This window comes from Fukomys damarensis, unplaced genomic scaffold, assembly GCF_012274545.1.
Source record: "Fukomys damarensis isolate Sample0158 unplaced genomic scaffold, DMR_v1.0_HiC HiC_scaffold_22, whole genome shotgun sequence".
Lineage (NCBI taxonomy): Eukaryota > Metazoa > Chordata > Mammalia > Rodentia > Bathyergidae > Fukomys > Fukomys damarensis.
The window spans coordinates 22,321,704-22,341,125 of record NW_022900934.1 but is presented as its reverse complement, the minus strand read 5'-3'; the positions used below and the strand labels follow the sequence as shown (position 1 = coordinate 22,341,125).

The 19,422-nt window shown below is 40.8% G+C and overlaps 1 protein-coding gene across 5 annotated transcripts in view; it reads right to left on the bottom strand.

Moving 5' to 3' along the window:
- Ndrg3 (NDRG family member 3) overlaps nt 1–14,651 on the bottom strand; it is a 59,654-nt gene extending 45,003 nt beyond the window's left edge. For 2 of the 5 annotated variants that reach the window (XM_033767017.1, XM_010640011.2), the window contains exons 1-2: nt 14,547–14,651; nt 2,298–2,333 (exon numbers count right to left, since the gene is read on the bottom strand). In XM_033767017.1, coding sequence (XP_033622908.1) covers nt 2,298–2,333; nt 14,547–14,603 — 93 coding nt within the window. In that variant the 5' untranslated portion in view covers nt 14,604–14,651. Of the gene's footprint in view, nt 1–526; nt 582–2,297; nt 2,334–14,546 lie in introns of those variants that run through there. The other 3 variants (XM_033767018.1, XM_010640012.2, XM_033767020.1) reach the window with 2 other exon arrangements.
- Between the last annotated feature and the right edge of the window lie 4,771 nt (nt 14,652–19,422).

The window sequence follows — 19,422 nt, the reverse complement described above, 5'->3', positions numbered from 1 at the left end:
TATTTTTTTGAGACAGGGTTTCACTATGCAGTTCAGACTGCCCTGAAACTCACTGTGTAGCCAAGGCTGATCTCCAACTCGCAGTGATCCTCCTGCCTCAGCCTCCTGACTGCTGGGATTACAGGCATGTGCCACCATGCCCATCTTTTTAGTTTTTATTTTTGGTACCAGGGATCGAACTCAGGTCCTTGCACTTGTGAGGCAGGTGGTAGAACCACTGAGCTAAATCCCTGGCCCTATAACTTTTTATTATTTTTTTTAAATTTATTCTTTTGGTACCGGGGATTGAACTCGGGTCCTTGTGCTTGCAAGGCAGGCCACCGAACCGCTGAGTTAAATCCCCGGCCCTAACTTTTTATTTTTTGAATAAAGGACCTAACACCTACAGCAAACTCCCTAAGAGCATGAGGCTGATTTTAATATATATATATATATATATATATATATATGAAGAACCAAAAAGTTAACACCAGGAAGTGCTTGAGAGTAGGATTCAGAAATCTATTTAAAATACCAGGAGCCTGACCTTTCTGCAGCGAGCCTCATCTGCCTTACCAGGAACCTCAGCTTTAAGGGTATCCCAAATCCTTACAATATCTCAGCTCTAGACAGGTCCAGATGGGAAAGAACAGGAAAGGATTCAGGAAGAATGGTATTTTTCAATCCCAGCCACTCAAGGGGATGTTATGAAACTTGATTCTTAATTTTTTCACCTAGAAAACAAAGACAATAAAAATCACCTTGTAATACTATTTCAAGGATTAGAGATAATGTATGCTTAAAAATAGTTATTCTATAACTCATTTGCCTATGAGATATTATTCATTTATTTATGCTAATGCTACAGAGATTCTACTGTACTTAACACAAAATACATTATTTGAAAATAACTATTTGGGCTGGGGTTTAGCTCAGAGGCACCGCACCTGCCTCACACGTGCAAGGTCCCTGCGTTCAATCCCTAGTACTGCCAAAAAAAAAAAAGAGTGAAAAACTATTTGCCTATGGGTGATCAGGATGGCTGAATACTGGAAGCAAGGAATTTGGTTCCCAACACTCTCCTTTCCTGTGTGTCCCAAGTCCACTTCATGTCAGTGCTATGGCATCTATCCCACGGCGGGAAGGCTAAAATGCCTAAGCTTACTTGGTTCCTATTTTAATACATTCATTTGCTTCCTCCCTCACCATTTTTTGGATGGGGTCTCATATATAGTTCAGGCTGGCACTGAACTCACTATGTGGCCCAGGATGGCCTCAAGCTCACAGTGACCCTCCTGCCTCAGTCTCCTGAGTGCTAAGGTTATAGGCGTGTGCCACACGCCCGGCTCCTTCTTTCCATTTCTTTCAGGAAGGCCAGGGATTTAGCTCAGTGGTTTGGTGGCCTGCCTTGCACGCGCAAGGACCCGAGTTCAATCCCCGGTACCAAAAAAACAAAAAAACAAACAAACAAACAAACAAAAAAAACATTTCTTTCAGGGTCAGTTAATAGACTGCAGAATTGCTGGTTCATTTTACTGATTTTCAAGCAAAAGCAGACTGGGAAGAATAGTATTTGTTTAGGAAGATAATAATAAGCCAGGTTGAATTTTACATTTCCAAACAAAGGCATGAAAAATCTTTAGTTCTTGAGAAATTTACCTCCAAACTGTCCATCCTCTATGTAGTCTACACTCAAGTAACAACCTTCCACCTGCTAGTTGCGACAAATGAGATTTCCAATATCATCTGAGGAAAGAAAACTGCGGGGGTTGGGGGTATACTAGGGATCGAACCTAGGGCCTTCTCACTGTGGTATATTCCCAACCATTTTTAACTTTTTTTTTTTTTTTAAATTTTGTGATAGGATCTCACTAAGCTGCCCAGGAGAGGCTTCAACTTGAGATCTTTCTGCCTTAGCCTGGAATTATATGCATATGCCAACACACCTGGCTCCCAGCCCACTTTTCTATTTTTTATTTTGAGACATTGCCTTGATAAGTTGTCCAGGCTGGCCTCAAACTTGTGATCCTCCTGCCTTAGCCTCCCAGAGTGCTGAGATTACAGGCAAGCCACACCATGTCTGGCAAGGAAAGGAAACCTTAATCACAAAAAGACAGCTCAACCCAGTAAACTACAGTCAAAAAGCAGGTACCTGGCAGGTAACTTTTGAACATGATAATAAATCATTTTAAATAAACCAAAACCACATTAAGGAGTCACGCTTAGCTATGGTAAGAGATCTACTTCTACAAGACCGCCATCACATCTCTCTGTAGAGATCCTGTACAGAGCTTCTTTGGTGCTTGTACAGTCCTTACCTGACAGTCAAAGTCCTGGAAGTTTCGTGTACCATTCTGTCAACAGAAGGCAGAAAACACAGTCAGTTTCCCCAAATGTGCAGCAAATTCAATTAACAGTGAAAGTGGTGCAGGTGTAATCTCTTGATTGCCGTAAAACTAAAATTGTTCTCAAAAGGCTTTAGAGGCAGAGTGGGTAATGGGCATGTTAGTACAGGCTACATGATCAGAAGTGAGATTATGCTTTGGTGGGCTTACTTTGAAAATAAAGGGGAGGAACCTAGTTTGTTAACAAAGCCTGTAACTTTATCTTTTCCTACCAAAGGAGAGCAGTGAAAATTTATGGGAAGAGGGTAAAATATGAATCAGTCTTACACATACCCCTAATGCACATAGTAAGCACCCAGGAGGAAAGGTACTTGAAGCCAACTCTGAAAGGGTAAAGAGGAACAGGAGCCAGGGTGCTGAGATCTGGGTCTAGAGAAAAGATATGGAAGAAGGCAGAGCCACATATGGCTCAGAAAAGACAGACATGAAATCTAAAATGAAGGAGGGAAAGAGGGACAGAAGAGGGCTCCTGATACACTGGCACATCTATGCAACTGGTGTGGTGACACACAAAAAAGACAAATGACTGCAGTACTTTTAAAGTGAACACAAAGCCTGGTGTGGTCGCATATGCCCCTAATCCCAACACTTAAAGGCTGATGCAGGAGGACTGCTGTGAGTATGAGGCAAGCATGGGCTACACAGTGAGACCAAATTCCTAAAAAAGGGATCGTAAAATAGCAATTTCTGCAAGAGTCTGACTTAAGGGCTGGCAATTTAGTCAATGGCGCTGCACCTGCCTGGCAAGTGCAAGGTCCTGAGTTTGAGTCCCACTACCAAAAACAAAAAGAGTATGACATAAAAATACAAAAAAGGTAAGGATCGATGTATTTAAGGAAAAAAAAAACCTTCTGACTTCAAGTATAAGGGTCTTCTGGAAAAAAATCCTCTCATTGTTTAGAAACTATTTTATCAAGACATGCTTACTGCCAGACATGGTGGCACATGGCGGGGAGGCTGAGGCAGGAAGATTACCATGAGTTTGAGGCCAGCCTCAGCTATATAGTTTGTTCAAGGCCAGCCTGAATTACAGAGCAAGACCCTGGCTCTAAATGAATGATGAATGCATGACATATTTACTGTTTTTTCCACAACAGCTTCCAGAAGGTGTGAAGATACTGATGAGCAACTTCCCAAGAGCTGTCCCTCCAGAGAAGCTCTAGGTATATCGGATCCTGAGAGAATACTACAGGACATTCCCTTCAAGAAAACTCCTAGGGCTGGAATTTAGCTCAGTGGCACCACACCTGCCTTGTAAGCACAAGGCCCTGAGTTTAAACCCTGGTACCAAAAAAAAAAAAAAAAAGAAAAAAAAAAAGAAAGAAAAGAAACTCTTAAGAAATACTTCTTCCTAACCCCCACCCTGCTAGAAGGACAAAATGCCTAGTACAAAAGCCCAAGGAATAGTCTTCCTCAGAACTAGTAAAACCAGCTGGCATTAATTGTACCATCCAGTGTGATTAGGTGTCAGTCACATGTACAATTTAAGTTTAAAAATCCAGTTTCTCTGTTGCATTAGCCACATCTGGCATGCTTATATATATATTTTTTGTTGTTGTTGTTGTTTTGTTTTGTTTTTTTGGAGACAGGGTCTCACTATGTAGTGAGACAGACCTGGAACTCACTATGTAGCTCAGGCTGGTCTCGAACTCACAGGGATCCTCCTGCCTCAGCCTCCCGAGTGCTGAGATTACAGCTGTGCGCCACCATGCCCGGCCTGGAATGCTCATATTATTGGCAGTGCAGTTAAAGAACACTTCTATTATTTATTTATTTTTTGAGACAAGGTCTCATTATATAGTTCAGGCTGACCGTGAACTCACTATGTAATCCAAGCTGGACTCAAACTTGCAGTAATCCTCCTGTCTCAGCCTCCTGGAATTATGGATTACAGGTGTGTGCCACCACCCCTAGCTGAACACTTCTATTTCTGCAGAAACTTCAATCAAAGAGCATGGATCTAAAGATCAAAAGCCTCTGAAAGAATACGGTTATAGGTAAGCAGCCCGCATTTTTCTAAAGGTGGCAGTAAAGTTACAATAGACTACCAATCATACAGAGACTGCAGATGCCACTGGGAACAAACAAGGCACTGGCAAAGATAGCTAGTCTAACGTATCATTCTTATTTTTAATTGTTTTGTGTTTCTGAGATAGGATCTATGTAGTTTAGGTTGACCTTGAATTTACTATGCAGTCCATGCTGGCCTCAAGGTGCAGCAATCCTCCTGCCTCAGCCTCCCAAGTGCTGTATTACAGGTATGTGCTATGATTCCCAGCTAAAATATCTTTATTTATTTATTTTTTTGGGGGGGTACCAGAGATTGAACTCGAGACCTTGAGCTTGCAAGGCAGGCAGCGGTACCACTGAGTTAAATTCCTGGCCCCTAAAGTATCATTCTTGACACAAAATTGAACTCACAGCTCTCAATCACAACTCTTAGTAGACAGGAAGATCATCTTGAGTTTGAGGCCAGCCTGGGTTATATAATGAGTTCAAGGCCAGCCTGAACTATGTAGCAAGACCCTATCTCAAAAAAGGAGGGGAAAAAAAACAAAACAAAAACTGAGTTCACAAAAATAAAATGTGGTACAGTCAAAGCATGGAAAAAAAAAAACTAAAACACCATGAAATGTCTGAGAAATTTTTCAGAGCAGTGATTGTGTTTAATTTCCAGTTAGACTATGAGAAACAGAAGGAAGAAAGGGCCCTCTCATGAGAGGACTAGGGTAATTAGTTTCAGTAGGACATAAATGACCACAGGTGAATTTCCAGTTCCTGGTTCAACTTGTACCTTTTTCCAAATATGGAACAGGGTCTGTTAAAATCAGGTGCTTTTTTTGTTGTTTTTTTGTTTTGTTTTTTGAGACAGGGTTTCACTTTACAGTTCAGGCTGGCCCTGAACTCACTATGTAGCTCAGGCTGACCTCGAACTCACAGTGATCCTCCTGCCTCTGCCTCCCAAGCGCTGGGATTATAGGCGTGAGCCACCACACCTGGCAATCAGGTGCTTGATATAGATTTCTTTTTTTTTGAGACAGGGTCTCACTATGTAGTTGAGACTGACCTGGAACTCACTATTTAGCCCAGGCTGGTCTCGAACTCACAGCGATCCTCCTGCCTCAGCCTCCCGAGTGCTGGGATTATAGGTGTGCACCACCACGCCTGGCCGATATAGATTTATTAAATGAAAAAACCAACATAAAAGAATTAAATGTTGAGGAATTTTGTTAAGACACTGGGCCAAAACCAAAACCTCTATTGAATTCTAGTTTTAGATATGTTAAATCAGGCATGGTGGTGCACACTTGTAATCCTAGCACTCTGAGAGGCTATGGAAGAAGGATCACAAATTTGATCCCAGCCTGGGCAAGTTAGTGACTTAGTGAAACACTGTCTCAAAATAAAAAATGGAATGGGGTGTAGCTTGTGTGAAGTCTCTAGGTTCAATCCTCAGTTAAAAAAAAAAAAAAGACGTGGTTACCAGGTGAAAAAAATAGGTCACAAAATGGTCGGGTTTTTTTGTTTTTTGTTTTTTTGGTACCAGGGATCAAACTAAGGACCTTGTGCTTGCCAGGCAGGCACAGCACCACTGAGCTACATTCTTGGTCCCACAAAATGGTCTTTAGAATTTGGTCTCAAGTACATCAAAATATGCATGAAAAAGGCTGGAAGAAAAATACTAAAAACATTAACACTAACAGTTATCTTGCACAAAGAAACTGACTATAATTATCTTTATACTTTTCTACCATGAGCACGTATTTCCCCTTCTATAATTAGGAAAAAAAAAGATTTGCTACAGTAATAAAAAATGTTTGCAACTTAACACTTTATGAGATTTAAAGATTCACATAATTTTTTGAGGAATGAGTTACAATGATGTTGAAACAGACCACATTAGGGCTTCAGTCTAATAGATTCCCAGAGGTTCCTTTAGACATTATTTTAGAAAGATTTAAAAAATAAATCACTCCAGCCTGAACTAAAATCTTGTTCATGGAATACAGAGTCACAAATTTTGATGAGCTCTTTGGGAAGCAGCTTTCACTTTATGCATGAATTCCTCTTCCTCAAAATCACATGATCATAGCCATGAGGCATTTTTTTGGGACAGAAGCCTCTGAAATGAGTGCAAAGGGAAATGCCAAAACCAGAAATAGGCAGTTCCTTTCACAAGGCAGCTATCTTGCGTCTCAAGTACCTAGCAAAAGACAGCTATGATGTGCCTAGGCAGACTCCCAGATAAGCCACTGATAACTGGGGGGAGGAGAGGAGTACATAACACTTCTTTTCTTGGCTCCCTTTTTTTTTTTTTTTAAACTTTTTGTGGATTTTTTTGTTTTTGTTTTTGGTCCTGGGGATTGAACTCAGGACCCTGTGCTTGCCAGGCAGGCGCAGTGCCATTGAGCTAAATCCCTAGTCCATTTTTTTTTTCTTTTTATTTGTTTGTTTGTTGGTACCGGGATTGAACTTGGGTCCTTGGGCTTGCGAGGCAGGTGGCAGGCACTGAGCTAAATCCCTGGCCCCCTTTTTTTTTGTTTTTAAAAAAGAGATGCCAGGCCCTCTTAGATCAACCTGGAAAAAGGATACAAGTAGGTCTGCTTGAGAATGTTTGGCATCTATCATTATTTAGTCCTAACTCAACTGTAGTTACCAAGGCCATATCCTCTACTCTTTCTAAAAATTCGCTACTCTTGCCTCACAAGCACAAGGTCCTGAGTTTGAGCCCCACTAGAATTAATAATAATAATAATAATAATAATAATAAAATTTTAAAAACTACTATTCATTGGGTGCATTTTGGGAAGATGAAGACTTCCTGCAGCCCCTGCCCTAGAAGCCTGTTTGTCTATGATGTTCAAGGTACATGGTTCCCCACTAATAAAACCAGAAATTATAAACTGTAGGTGCTTCTTCTTTCCCATATGTAGATACCATTAATGTCACATTCAGAGAAATTGTTGCATTAAGCAGACTTAAAAAAGCAGAAAATAATTCACAGAACAAATAAAAGAATAATTTTGAGGAAAAGCAAAAAAATAATATATCTAGGAAAAAGATTAATTATTACTAAAAGATACTGTCAAGGTGAAGGCCAGCTACCTGGCTCTGGTACAGCCTAACTGCCAAAGGTAGAAGATAAATTAAGCAGGTTAAGAAGGTAAATTAAGGGCAGAGGAGGCAATTCAGTGGTGGAGCATTTGCCTAGCATGTGTGGGGCCCTAGGTTCAACTGTGGGAATAAAGGAGAAAAAGGGAGGAAGGAGAGAGAGAGAGAGAGAGAAAGGGAGGGAGAAGGGCAGGAGCAGAGGGGGGGGAGACAGAGAGAGAGAGAGAGAGAGACAGAGAGAGAGACAGAGAGAGAGAGACACAGAGAGAGAGACAGAGAGAGATCACAAGCCTAGAAAGCAAAGTAAAATCACAGGCCAATGAAAGAATAAAGACATATTAAACAAAAAAGGATGGAAGAGAGGAACAAGTCAACAGGCGTATAGTTTTTTTGGTTTTGTTTTGTTTGTTTGGTTTTGGTTTTTTGAGACAGGGTCTCACTATGTAGTTGAGACTGACCTGGAACTCACTATGTAGCCCAGGCTGGTCTCGAACTCACAGTGATCCTCCTGCCTCAGCCTCCAGAATGCTGGGATTACAGGAATGTGCCATCACACCAAGCTTAATAGGCATACAGTTTTGAAAGATGGGAAGGCAACAGACATAATGTAAATATAATACACAAGATCTCAGGACCAGCTAACCACAGAAAAAAAAATATCAAGTCAATGGACCTTTTCTATGAATTCACAGAAGGGATCTGTGTCTGACTCAACAGTTCTGCTCCTGACAACATGCAACATTTTGGACTGGTTATGGACACTTCAAAAGAGGGATGTTTGGGCCAGGGATTTAGTTCAGTGGTGCTGCTATCTGCCTCACAAGCACAAGGTCCCGAGTTTGATATCCAGTACCAAAAAACAAAAAACAAAAGTGGGATGTTTGATCTGAGTAAAAAATTGAGTACCACAGAGGAAGGGGACTAAAGTGGGGAAAACAAGTTGTTACAACAGTAAAGATTTTAGAAATTAATGGATTTTTTTTTTTTTTTTTTTTTTTTTTGAGACAAGGTCTCACTATGGAGTTCAGGCTAGCCTCGGAAATCACAGCAATCCTCCCAAGTGCTAGGATTATAGGTATTCACCATTATTCCCAGTTAAATTTTCTATTTTGAGATACCGTTTTGCTAAATTGCCTAGGCTGGCCTTAAAGTCGCAATCTCCCTGTCTGACTCCAAGCAGCTGGGATTATTGGTGTGCACCACTGGGCCAGGCCCCAAGTGATCTTTAATAATAAATATTAATATAATCAATTAATATAAATAAGTCAATATCTTACAATCATTGGTAAACATTTTTTAAGGAGAAATCTGTTCAAGCTAATATAATATCCAGCAATAAAACAAAAAGAAAAAAATTGGGGGGTTTTCTGAGATAGGGTCTTGTTATATAGTGCGGGCTGGCCTGGAACTCACTATGGCGCCCAGGTGATCATTCTGCCTCAGCCTCCCCAGTGCTGGAATTACAGGAATGTGCCACTATACCTGGCTGAAATTGCTCTATGTGAATATATACATATATTTTTTAAGTATCTGTATCAATCATTGCCATAAAAACACACTAAACAAGAAACAGACTTCCTAAGCCTGCAGGCATTGCAATAAATGCCTGTAATCCTAGCACTCAGAAGGCTGACGTAGGAGGATCATTTCAAGGCCAACCTGGGATACACAGGGACACAATGTCCCAAAAAATTGGGAAAAGGAAAAAAACAAAACAAAAAAGTCCCAGAAATAGGCTTCTTAAAAAACTTTATGAAGAGGTTAAATACTTGAATAAAAGTATCCACAATCAGATAATTGCCTATAGGCTGCAGAAAAGGTACCATTTCAATTCTAAAATAATTGTCTACATTAACACAGTAGTAGGCCTATATTAGAAGTCACTAATCCCTACATTAAAAATTCCCTGGGTACCTTGCTAAATTGTGGGTGCTTCTTACCACCTCCTGCCACCTGGTCTGTCACAGTGGCATCCCCATTTGGTTGTGCTCGCTTTGGAAGCACATGTACTAAAATCCCAACTGCTTGGTAACACACTTCCTGCTCCAGTCACATTTAGGTCATTCTGACAACAGATGTGACAATCACCTCTTAGCACACCGAAGGACACCCATCCTATTATAGTCTACACCGTATGTGCCATTTCACGAATATTCTCTCATAAAAATGTCAGGAAGTCTGTTTCTAATCACAAATGCTACTTTGTTTCTGTGGTTCTGGGGATTGAACCTAGGGCCCCCTGCAAGCCTTTGGGCCAGGTCTTCTACCACTGAGCCATGCTCTTTAGCCTCTTTTTTTTTTTTTTTTAAAGTGACCAAGGCGCAAACCCTTCTTCTCTGCTGCCCTGCAGATTACAAGAAATGCTGATTCCAGGGTTCACCCTCATCCAATTCTAATATCCTCCTCCCTCACCCTGCTTTCATATCCAGTCATTAGCAGGAAGAGAAGCCTTAAATTTCACTAGGGTTCCCCTCATATTTTACTATAAAAACCAAAACACGGGCTGGGTATTTAGCTCAGTGGTGCCACTGCTTGACTTGCTAAGTGCAAGGACCTGGGTTCAATCCCCTGTACCCCCCCAAAAAAAACCCCCAAAAAACAAAGTAAATAACTTGTTTCCATTCTCTCCATTAGGTATTTATTCATTTTACTGATATTTCCTCAATTTTTCATAAGTCCATTGTGGCCTATTTGTCTTTTCACACCTGGCTTTGGCTTTCATCAAATTTGGCTGAACCTAAATAGGGACAGAGGAAAGCAAGGAAAATGAAGCACAGTCAGCTCTTCTGCTTGTTACTAGATCTGCTGGGCGAGGAGGCTGGAACAACCAACAGGAAGAGTCAGTAGATGGGAGGAGGACCCTTAAACCCCTGAAAGAGAACAAAGTCAAAGATGTAGGTTCTAGCACTGACTTTACCACCTATTAGACACTAGCTTTGGATAAACCATGTAACCTTCGTGAGCCTCATCTGTAAAATGGAGTTAGAAACGTCTTCAGTACTCTAAAAGGTTAGGGGATTAGCATATCTCTAAACCTACTCCAAGAATGGTGAAATGCTATTTTAAAAAATTCATTTATACATCTGTGCAATTTCTACCCTCCAGATAAGTACTGGTGGTTACTTCTTTTCATCACTAGAGCCAAAATAAGCAAGCAAAATTGCCCACTTCTTGACAATTCTGAGCTGTAGACAAAATTACAGGCATACTAAAATAAAATGGGAAAAATACCAACAAATGACAAGAGACAAGTTAACACAGGTCTCACTTACAGCTATGTTAAGAACGCTTCCTTAGTCATCTCAGGTCAAATTTCTCTGCAACATTTTGGGTCTAGTTCTCCTGTAGATCCCTAAAGCCTGCAAGGGTACAGCAGTATCTTTGGCTAAGAATATATTTATGAGGACAACAGAAAAGTGGGGAGAAATAATATCAATCTCTGAGCTTCTCCTTAAAGAGACAAAACACGACCCAGAAGCAATGCCAAAACACTGAGAGGGTCAGCACAGTAGGAAAGTCTCAGGCTTTAAGAATAGAAAATGGCTGGGTTTCAGTCCCAGCTCTACCACTTATTGACAGGGATTATCAACCTTTCATAAGGTTTTTTTATTTGCCGAGTGAAGAATAATACTATCTACTTCAAAGGGATACTCTGAGAATTAAGAAAGAATGTATGTAAGGCATCTGGCACATAAAAGGTGCTTAATAAATGAGCAATAGCAGAATAGGCATAAAAAGAAAGAAAACAGAAACTACCATCAAACTCTTCAGTGTCTACTCCTATTTAAATCTGTAGGCTTTTCTCTTATATCAGTGATTCCCATCCATGTCTACTTTGCCCTCCCACAGCACATTTCACAACATCTAGAGACATTTGGTAGCCACCACTAGGGGTGCTACTGGCACCTAGTGGGTAGAGGGCCAGGGATGGTATAAAACATCCTACAGTGCATGGGAACAGTGTCCCGCAACAATTATGGCGGCACACACCTGTAAACCCAGCACTTGGGAGGCCGAGGCACGAAGATCACTGGGAGTTCAAGGCCAATCTGGGCTACACAGCTCAAAAAAAAAAAAATTATGTGGCCCAAAACATCACAGGGTCAACCAAGACTGAGAAATCCTACCATATAGCAAGCATTCAAAGATATTCAATTTGAGAAAGCTACATCCCTTTCTTAGTTTATTCATCAGCAATATGGATAAATCTGCTTTTGGCCCCTACTCCATTAAGCTGTAGGGAAGATCAAATGAAATTATGGATGAGAAACATTTTCTTTATTATACCTTTTAATAACACATGCAAACGCTGGGCACTGACAGCATTCATGTACTGGGGAGGGTGGGTGGTTAATGGGGTATAATTCTTTGTGTGGTAATGCCACCATCCAAAGGGGGCTCTTGTCTACTTATTTAACTGGAGTGTGGAAGTTCTCATGAATAGGGATAGGCCAATAGCACGTCTCAGGGAGAGAAAAGCAAGATGGAGCGTGGGAAGTTGGTGGGTACAGCACTGTTATCAGAAAGGAGCCAAAGGATGTTAGAAGCAAGACATTGCTTGGTATGTGTCTATATGAGCTGCCAAAACAAAATACCATAGTCTGGAAGGCATAAAAAAGAGATGAGATGTATTTTCCCATAGTCCTGAAAGCTGGTAAGTTTTATCAAGCTTCTGGCAGGGTTTGGTACTGCTCTTTCTGATTTATAAACAGCTGCCTTCTCAGTGGGTCCTCCTATGGCAGCCAGGAAGAGACCATCAATCCTGTCAGATTAGGCTCTACCTTTATGACCTTATTTAACTTTAATCACTTATACAAAGGCCTTATCTCCACAAAGTCTCAATGTGGGGGACAGGGATTCGACACACAGATGTGCATGGCGCAATTCAATCCATAATATTCAGGTATACGTAAGACACAGTCCAAGCGTCTCAGAGAGGAGGCTCACACATTAATTTAGTGCTTTTCTATGGAAGCATCTACTAATCCTTCCTTTTCCAGCTGCCTTCCAGGTAACTAACTCTTGCATTTAGGCATCTTTTCAGGCATTCTGTGGACTTCCAGGGTGAAGGAAGGACTGCTCCCTTATTTATGTCCCAGTCTTCAAATATCTGAAATCCAGGTTATGGATTTTCAATACTGGCTAGTCAGAATCACTTTAGATCCACTTCTCAATCTTGGGAGCTATTTTTTTTTTTTAAAGCTCAATCAATATAGGCATGGTGGCACCTGCTTGCAATTGGAGCTACTCAGGAGGCTGAGGCAGAAGGATAAATTGTTCAAGGAGAGCCTGAGAGACTTTTCGAGACCTTGTCTCAAAAAAATAAAAAGGGGGGCCAGGGATTTAGTTCAGTGGTTCTGCCACCTGCCCTCGCAAGCGCAAGGTCCCTAGTTCCATCCCTGGTACCAAAAATAAAGGAAGAAAAAAAGAAAGAAAGAAAGAAAGGGGGGCCAGGGATTTGGCTCAGTTGTTCCGCTGCCTGCCTCACAAGCACAAGGGCCCGAGTTCTATCCCCAGTACCATAAATAAATAAATAAACAAATAAATAAATAAACAATAGGGCTGGGTGTTTAGGTCAGTGGTACAGCACTTGGATCCTGGGTCCAATATCCAATACTGGAAAAATAAAAATTAAAAAGTTCAACCACATGCTAGACTAAGTTAATTAGGCATCAGTTAATTTACAAGGCAGGTGAGAACAGGCAGTTTAGCTTCAGAAAGGTAAAAACCTATACTAAGTCTAACCTAAGCCTAGTTAATGATCAGAATCAGCTGAGGAATTGTTTAAAACTACATATTCCTGGGTCCCACTCTAGATCAACCAAATCAGAATGTAAGGGGGAGGGGCCAGGACACACACACCCTCTGTGGTCCACAGTTCTCAACTTTGGCTTCTCACTGGAATTACCTGCCTTGTAAATATTCATTTTTGTTGCTATACACCAGCTTCCAGGTGCAGACTTTATATCCTTCCTCCTCTTCATGGGACATTATTTTGGGGATAGCCCTTCACATACATAAAATGACAGTACTTCAAGGAGGAAGTTTCCTAGAAATGCGAGGAAAATCAGCAAAATGGGGCTTTAAAAAGTGTGAAGCTTGCCAAAGGAGCAAAAAGTTTGACAAAAGGTACAGGAAGAGGTAGTAATAGAGATGAAGAGGTCACGGGGTGAAAATTGGGCTGGCAGGATTCAACAGCAAATCAGTAAACACACATAAGTGTGTTTGGAAGTTGTGAAAGGCCTTATTCTGAGCAGAAAAAGATAATATAAAATATCATCTTATGGTGCCCCCAGTACCCCCCCATCTTATGCATCAATTCTTTCCTGGATGCAGTGTACTCATTTGCAGCAAGCTACAAGAATACTTTAATAGGGGAAAATGATAAAGCCAAAAGAACAGGGTATATACAAGAGGGAATTTCCAACACATTGACTGAACAGAGAGAGGGGCAAGAAAGATCAGCTTTTTGCTATCTCATATCACACCATTCTACTTGCTGAGTCCTGAGGCTGTCAGCTACTGCCACTCATCTTGAAATTCTCTAATACTAACATAAAAATGAAGTGTATAACTGAGATCCAGGCATCCTGATGAAAAAATGTGATTTTGACAGAAAGGTCAGATCATGAAATCTAAGAACTTCAGGGAGAGTTTCAGCGTCTGTGCATCACTAATCAAACACACTAAATTTCCCTTATATACTTGATCTTAGCCAAAAGGCCAAGAAGCAATTAAATTTTCCTTATAGAAATTGAAAGGCACTTAGATTATAAGGCAAAGGTCACCATCATACTACTACTTAACTTTTACATGTTATTTTCTTCCTTAACATCTCTATCAGCAAAACAAGAAAAATATCAAAGATAACTTGACTGAATTTCACCTATGGAATCAAAAGTAAGGAACAAAAATAAATAAAATAAAAGGAGGGAAGACATAAAAGAATGGGTTAAGAAATGTATTTTTAAAAGTGTTTTCTACATTGACAGGCTAAATGTTTTGAGTTAGTTACTATTCAGATGACAGAGAAAAACAGTAAGTCTTCACCTTATCATTTAGAAGTGGTTTAATCTCTGTGAGCTGAACATCCTGAAGTTCATCCATGGATACAGATGAGAGTAGAGTTGTCTCAAGAAAAATCAGGAACTCTGAAAGAGCAGAGAAAAAGGCTTAAGGCTAAGAGTCAGAAACAAATACTAGTCACACTATACCCAACCATTCAAGTATCAGAACTTACCATGCACATATCATGCAATGCTCAGTGTGCTAAAGACACAAAGTAAAAGCAGGTAGATTCTACAGCAGCCTACCTGATTCCTGCCTCCTCATATTCACACCCTTGCACAATCCCACCTTTGAATGGGACCTATGGTCTGCTTTTCACATGAGTACTTGCACAGTTATATGAGCTAATATTTTAACATCTGCTTTCCCAAGAGATATGTTGTCCTAGCTCTGAAGAAGCAAGCTGACATGTTATGAGAGAGCCACATGGCAGGGAACTAAGGGCAGCCTCCTGTTGAAAGACAGAAAGAAAATGAGACCCTCAATCCACATCTGCAAGGAACCTAATACTGTCACCAACAACATTACCACAGCAGCAGATCCCTCCCTGTGCAACCGAGATGAGAGAGAGGCCTTGAATGACAAACACTGTGACTGCAGCCTTACAGAGGATCCAGACAATCTATACTAGACTCTGACCCACAGAAACTGTGAGATAATAAATGTTTTGTTTTAGGCCACTAAGCTGTGGTCATATTTTTATGAAACCACTGATAATTAACATTATAGTCTTTGCCCTCAAGGATGGTGTATATTTTAGTTACTTAAGATGCTTAATAAGGAACACTTAGAACTATGCTTCTGGTATCAACAATTTGGAGACTAGATTGGGGGGGTGTAAAAAACTGAAGAATGAAATGAACCATGACTAGCTCACTAACCTTTACTAGGGAATCATAGCTGCAGATGAATACGGTAGTCAGCCTCCAAGATGGCCTCCTACAAATCCAATGACCCTTGATTCCTGATATCCACACTCATACAAAATCTCTTATCCAAATAAATCAGGGAGGCCTATGTAACAAACAGAATATGGTGGAAGGAACAATATGTGATTTCCAAAGCTGTATCACAAAGGCATTATAGTTTCTGCTTCTAGACTATAGTCTTGAACATTATCTTTGGGGGGGAACATGGCCACCATATTGTAACAACACTCAAACAGCCCTCTGGAAGTACACCAGGAGAGTGACCAATATGCCAATACCAACCTGCCAGTCATGTGTGTGAACATTCTTACAAATAGATCCTCCAGCCCCAGTCAAGATTTCAGATGACTGCAATCTCAGACTCCTGACTGCAACTTGAAGCCTGCTTCCAAATTCTGACCCACAGAAACCATGAGAGATAATTCTGTTTTGGAGTGGTGTGTTACATGACAACAGGAAAACAACACAGAGAGGGAACAGACTGAGAAATTGAGAGAAGAGCGAAGTTGGAGGCAGACAAGCACAGTAATTAGCCAGAACCCTTTCTCTATCCCACTGTACAGGAAGCCAAGGGGCAAGGCTGTAAACACTGGGTTTTACAGGCAAGTGATTTCCACCCAGACTTAAAGGTCCAGGGTTTATCTCTTTTACCATGGCCTTATATCCATGAAGTCAGGAAATATGCTCATTCAATGAGTTGGGAAATTACCCATTCAGCAACTATTTATTGGGGGACATGATAGTAGAGGTGAAAAACACTATGAAAGATTGAAGGAGGGCCTTACCTTCCAGGAGCTTACTAGAATATGGGTTCTAGGACAGTAATTCATAAAATGATAAATAAGAACCATGACAAGTTCAGAGGAAAAGCAATTCTTTCTAACTGATGGGAACCAAGAAAACCTTCATCAGATGCTAGTGGGAGGTATAGCTCAGCAGTGGAATCCTGTATTTGCCTAGCATGTACAGATCCTTGTGTTTGACTCCTAGCACCACATACACACACGTACAAAGGTAGCCAGACGTGGTGGCTCATGCTTGTAAATCCAGCTACTAAGGACACTGAGACAGGAGGATCACAAATTCAAGACCAGCTTGGGGAATTTAGCAAAACTCTCTCAAAAAAATAAAAATAAAACTAGCGTGGTGGCACACACCTATAATCTCAGCACTTGAGAGGCTGAGGCAAAAGGATCACAGAATTTAAGCCAGCCTGTATTATACAATGAGTTCAAGGCCAGCTTGAGCTATATAACAAGACCCTGCCTTAATAAATGAATGAATGGAGCCAGGGATCTAACTCAGTGGTGCTGCCACCTGCCTTGCAAGTGCAAGGTCCTGAGTTTGATCCCTGGTTAAAAAAGAATGAATGAATGAATGAATGATCAGGGATATAGCTCAGTGCTAATGTCCTGGGTTCAATCTCCAGTATTAAATTTTAAAAAAAAGTATTAATGTACTGCAGATGCTTAACTCATGACAGGGTTATACTCTGGTAAACTCATTGTAAATTGAAAATACATGTAAGTTGAAAATGCACTTAATATACCTAATCCACTCAACAGCACAGCTTAGCAATGCAGTACACTATAGAGTACCAGTTAATGAATTGCACGATCATTTGGCTCACTATAAGCCATGGCTTGCAGCCTCAGCCCTACATGGCAAGAGAATACAATACTGCAGATTGCTAGTCCAGAAAAAGATCAAAATTCAAAACTCAGGGGTATAGAGTCCAGTGGTAAAGTGCATGCCTAGCACGTATGAGGCCCTGGGTTCAATCCACAGCACTGAACAAAGAAAAGAAAAGAAAAAGCCTGGCCTAACTAGAATCTACTCATTTTGTAGCCCCCCCCCGCCACTGTATTTATTTAATTTTAGATAGTACTAAAGACTGAATCCAGGGCCTTGTCACAGAGCTATTCCCAGTCTTTTAAAATGTGTTTTGATACAGGGTCTTGCTAAATTGTCCAGGCTGAGCTTAAATTTGCAACTGATCCTCCTGCCTCAGTCTCTAAGTATGCTGAGATTATAGACATACACTACCACACCCATCATATTTTATACTTATCACACAATAAACTGTGGCTGTTTTTCATTTGGACTTTACTATCATCAGGGGTTTTATTGGGGAGAGGGTTAGACAAAGTCTCAATAGGTAGCCTAAGCTAGCTGTGAACTTTTTTTTTCCCCTTTCTGGTACCGAGGATCAAATTCAGGACCTTGCACTTGTGAGACAGGTGCAGCACCACTGAACTAAACCACCAGCCCTAGTTGTGAACTCTTGATCCTCTTGCCTTATCCTCCCAAGGGCTCTACAGTCGCCTCTGCTAAAACTAAGGACTGGGGTGGGGAGGAAGGATTGCTTTTTCACTTTTACACCTGCTGAGCTTCATAAGTATATATTCTTTTGTTTGATTTTTAAGACAGTGTCTTACTATGCAGCCTTGACTGGCCTCGAACTCATAATCCACCAGCTTCAGCCTCCCAAGTGCTAGGATTACAGGCATGCACTACCACACTCAGTTTACTAATCAGTTATTTAAAGTGGCAATTTTAGGGCCAGGGATTTAGCTCAGCAGTTCTGCCGCCTGCCTCGCAAGCACAAGGATCTGGGTTCGATCCCCAGTACCAAAAAAAAAAAGTGGCAATTTTAAATATTTTTAATCCCTTCCATAAAAACAATATATATTCAATTTAGAAAATGTAGAGATCCCAGAATAATGAAAAGATGTTGTACTAACAGTTCTTCTATCTAAAGATAACCATTTTAGTCTATTTCCAATTGTTCTTTTTTTCCATGTAAAATATTGATTTCCCAAAACTGTTTTTCCAATCCACCTACTTTATTCCCACTTTAATTCACTCATGGAAAACCAGGACACTACAGGATGTTAATTATTCAAATGTAACTCCATTATGGGTGGGCCTGTCAAGGAGTCTTGAGGCCTGAGCAAAGTCTAAGGTCCAAAGTGACAGGCATTTGCACAGTATTCCCCAATTTTTTAAAGATGAAAAAAAGTGCAAAGTCTGTGCCAACAAGCACTTAAAAGCACAAATGATAGAGAAGGCTGTCCCTATCAGCTGGGCTCAATGCAGACTAAGGTAAAAATGATGGACAGAACAGTGAGCTGCTTCAGGATGACTTAGGAACTGAAAACAAGATAGTAGTAGATATTCACCTTCCACATATTAGTGACCTAATGCAGTCTTCTGAATACAATTTTTTTCCTCAGATCTTACTGTCTCGGGCCCTTGCCAATGAGCAGTTTTATAATATCTGTAAGAAAACTAAAATCATATAGTGGAAAACTCCATTTCCAAATCCCTCAGCTGCAGATTGGCTAGCTCCTGGGGATTTACAGTCTCCAGTTCCAGTGTCTGCACAAATGACATCAATGTCGGGTCTCCTCTTGGCACAAAGGGCTATTAATATTTTGAAAAGGATAGTAGGGATTTTATAAACTGCAGCAGACAACAAAATGTTTGCCCTCTTTCCTAGCCTAATGAGAAAAAGGGAAGGCTGACAAAGTATGTAAAACCTAGCTATCTTTGAGAGCTTGTTTGGAGGTTCTAGCAGGGGAGCAAAGCTACTTATATATACTTGACCAAGGAAATGGTCTTCCATCTATCAGAGGTGGTCATCTTCTTCAACTGAGCCTGGAGCTTCATGAGGGACACACACGGAGCAGTGACAAAGGCAGTATCTACCTAGCCAGCAGGATCAGCCTGGTGATCGATGGGGTGACAGATATCACAGCCAGATTGCCCTCACACCCCCCAGCTATCCTGAAAATGAAGAAGGCAAGGAAAAGGGGAAAGTGTGGGAATCAACTCTGTTCAGGATTTCTCTATGCACCTTAGGCAAATCTTCATAATAATTCTTTCAAGGGCTGGGGATTAATTATTAGCTCAGTGGTGCCTTCACC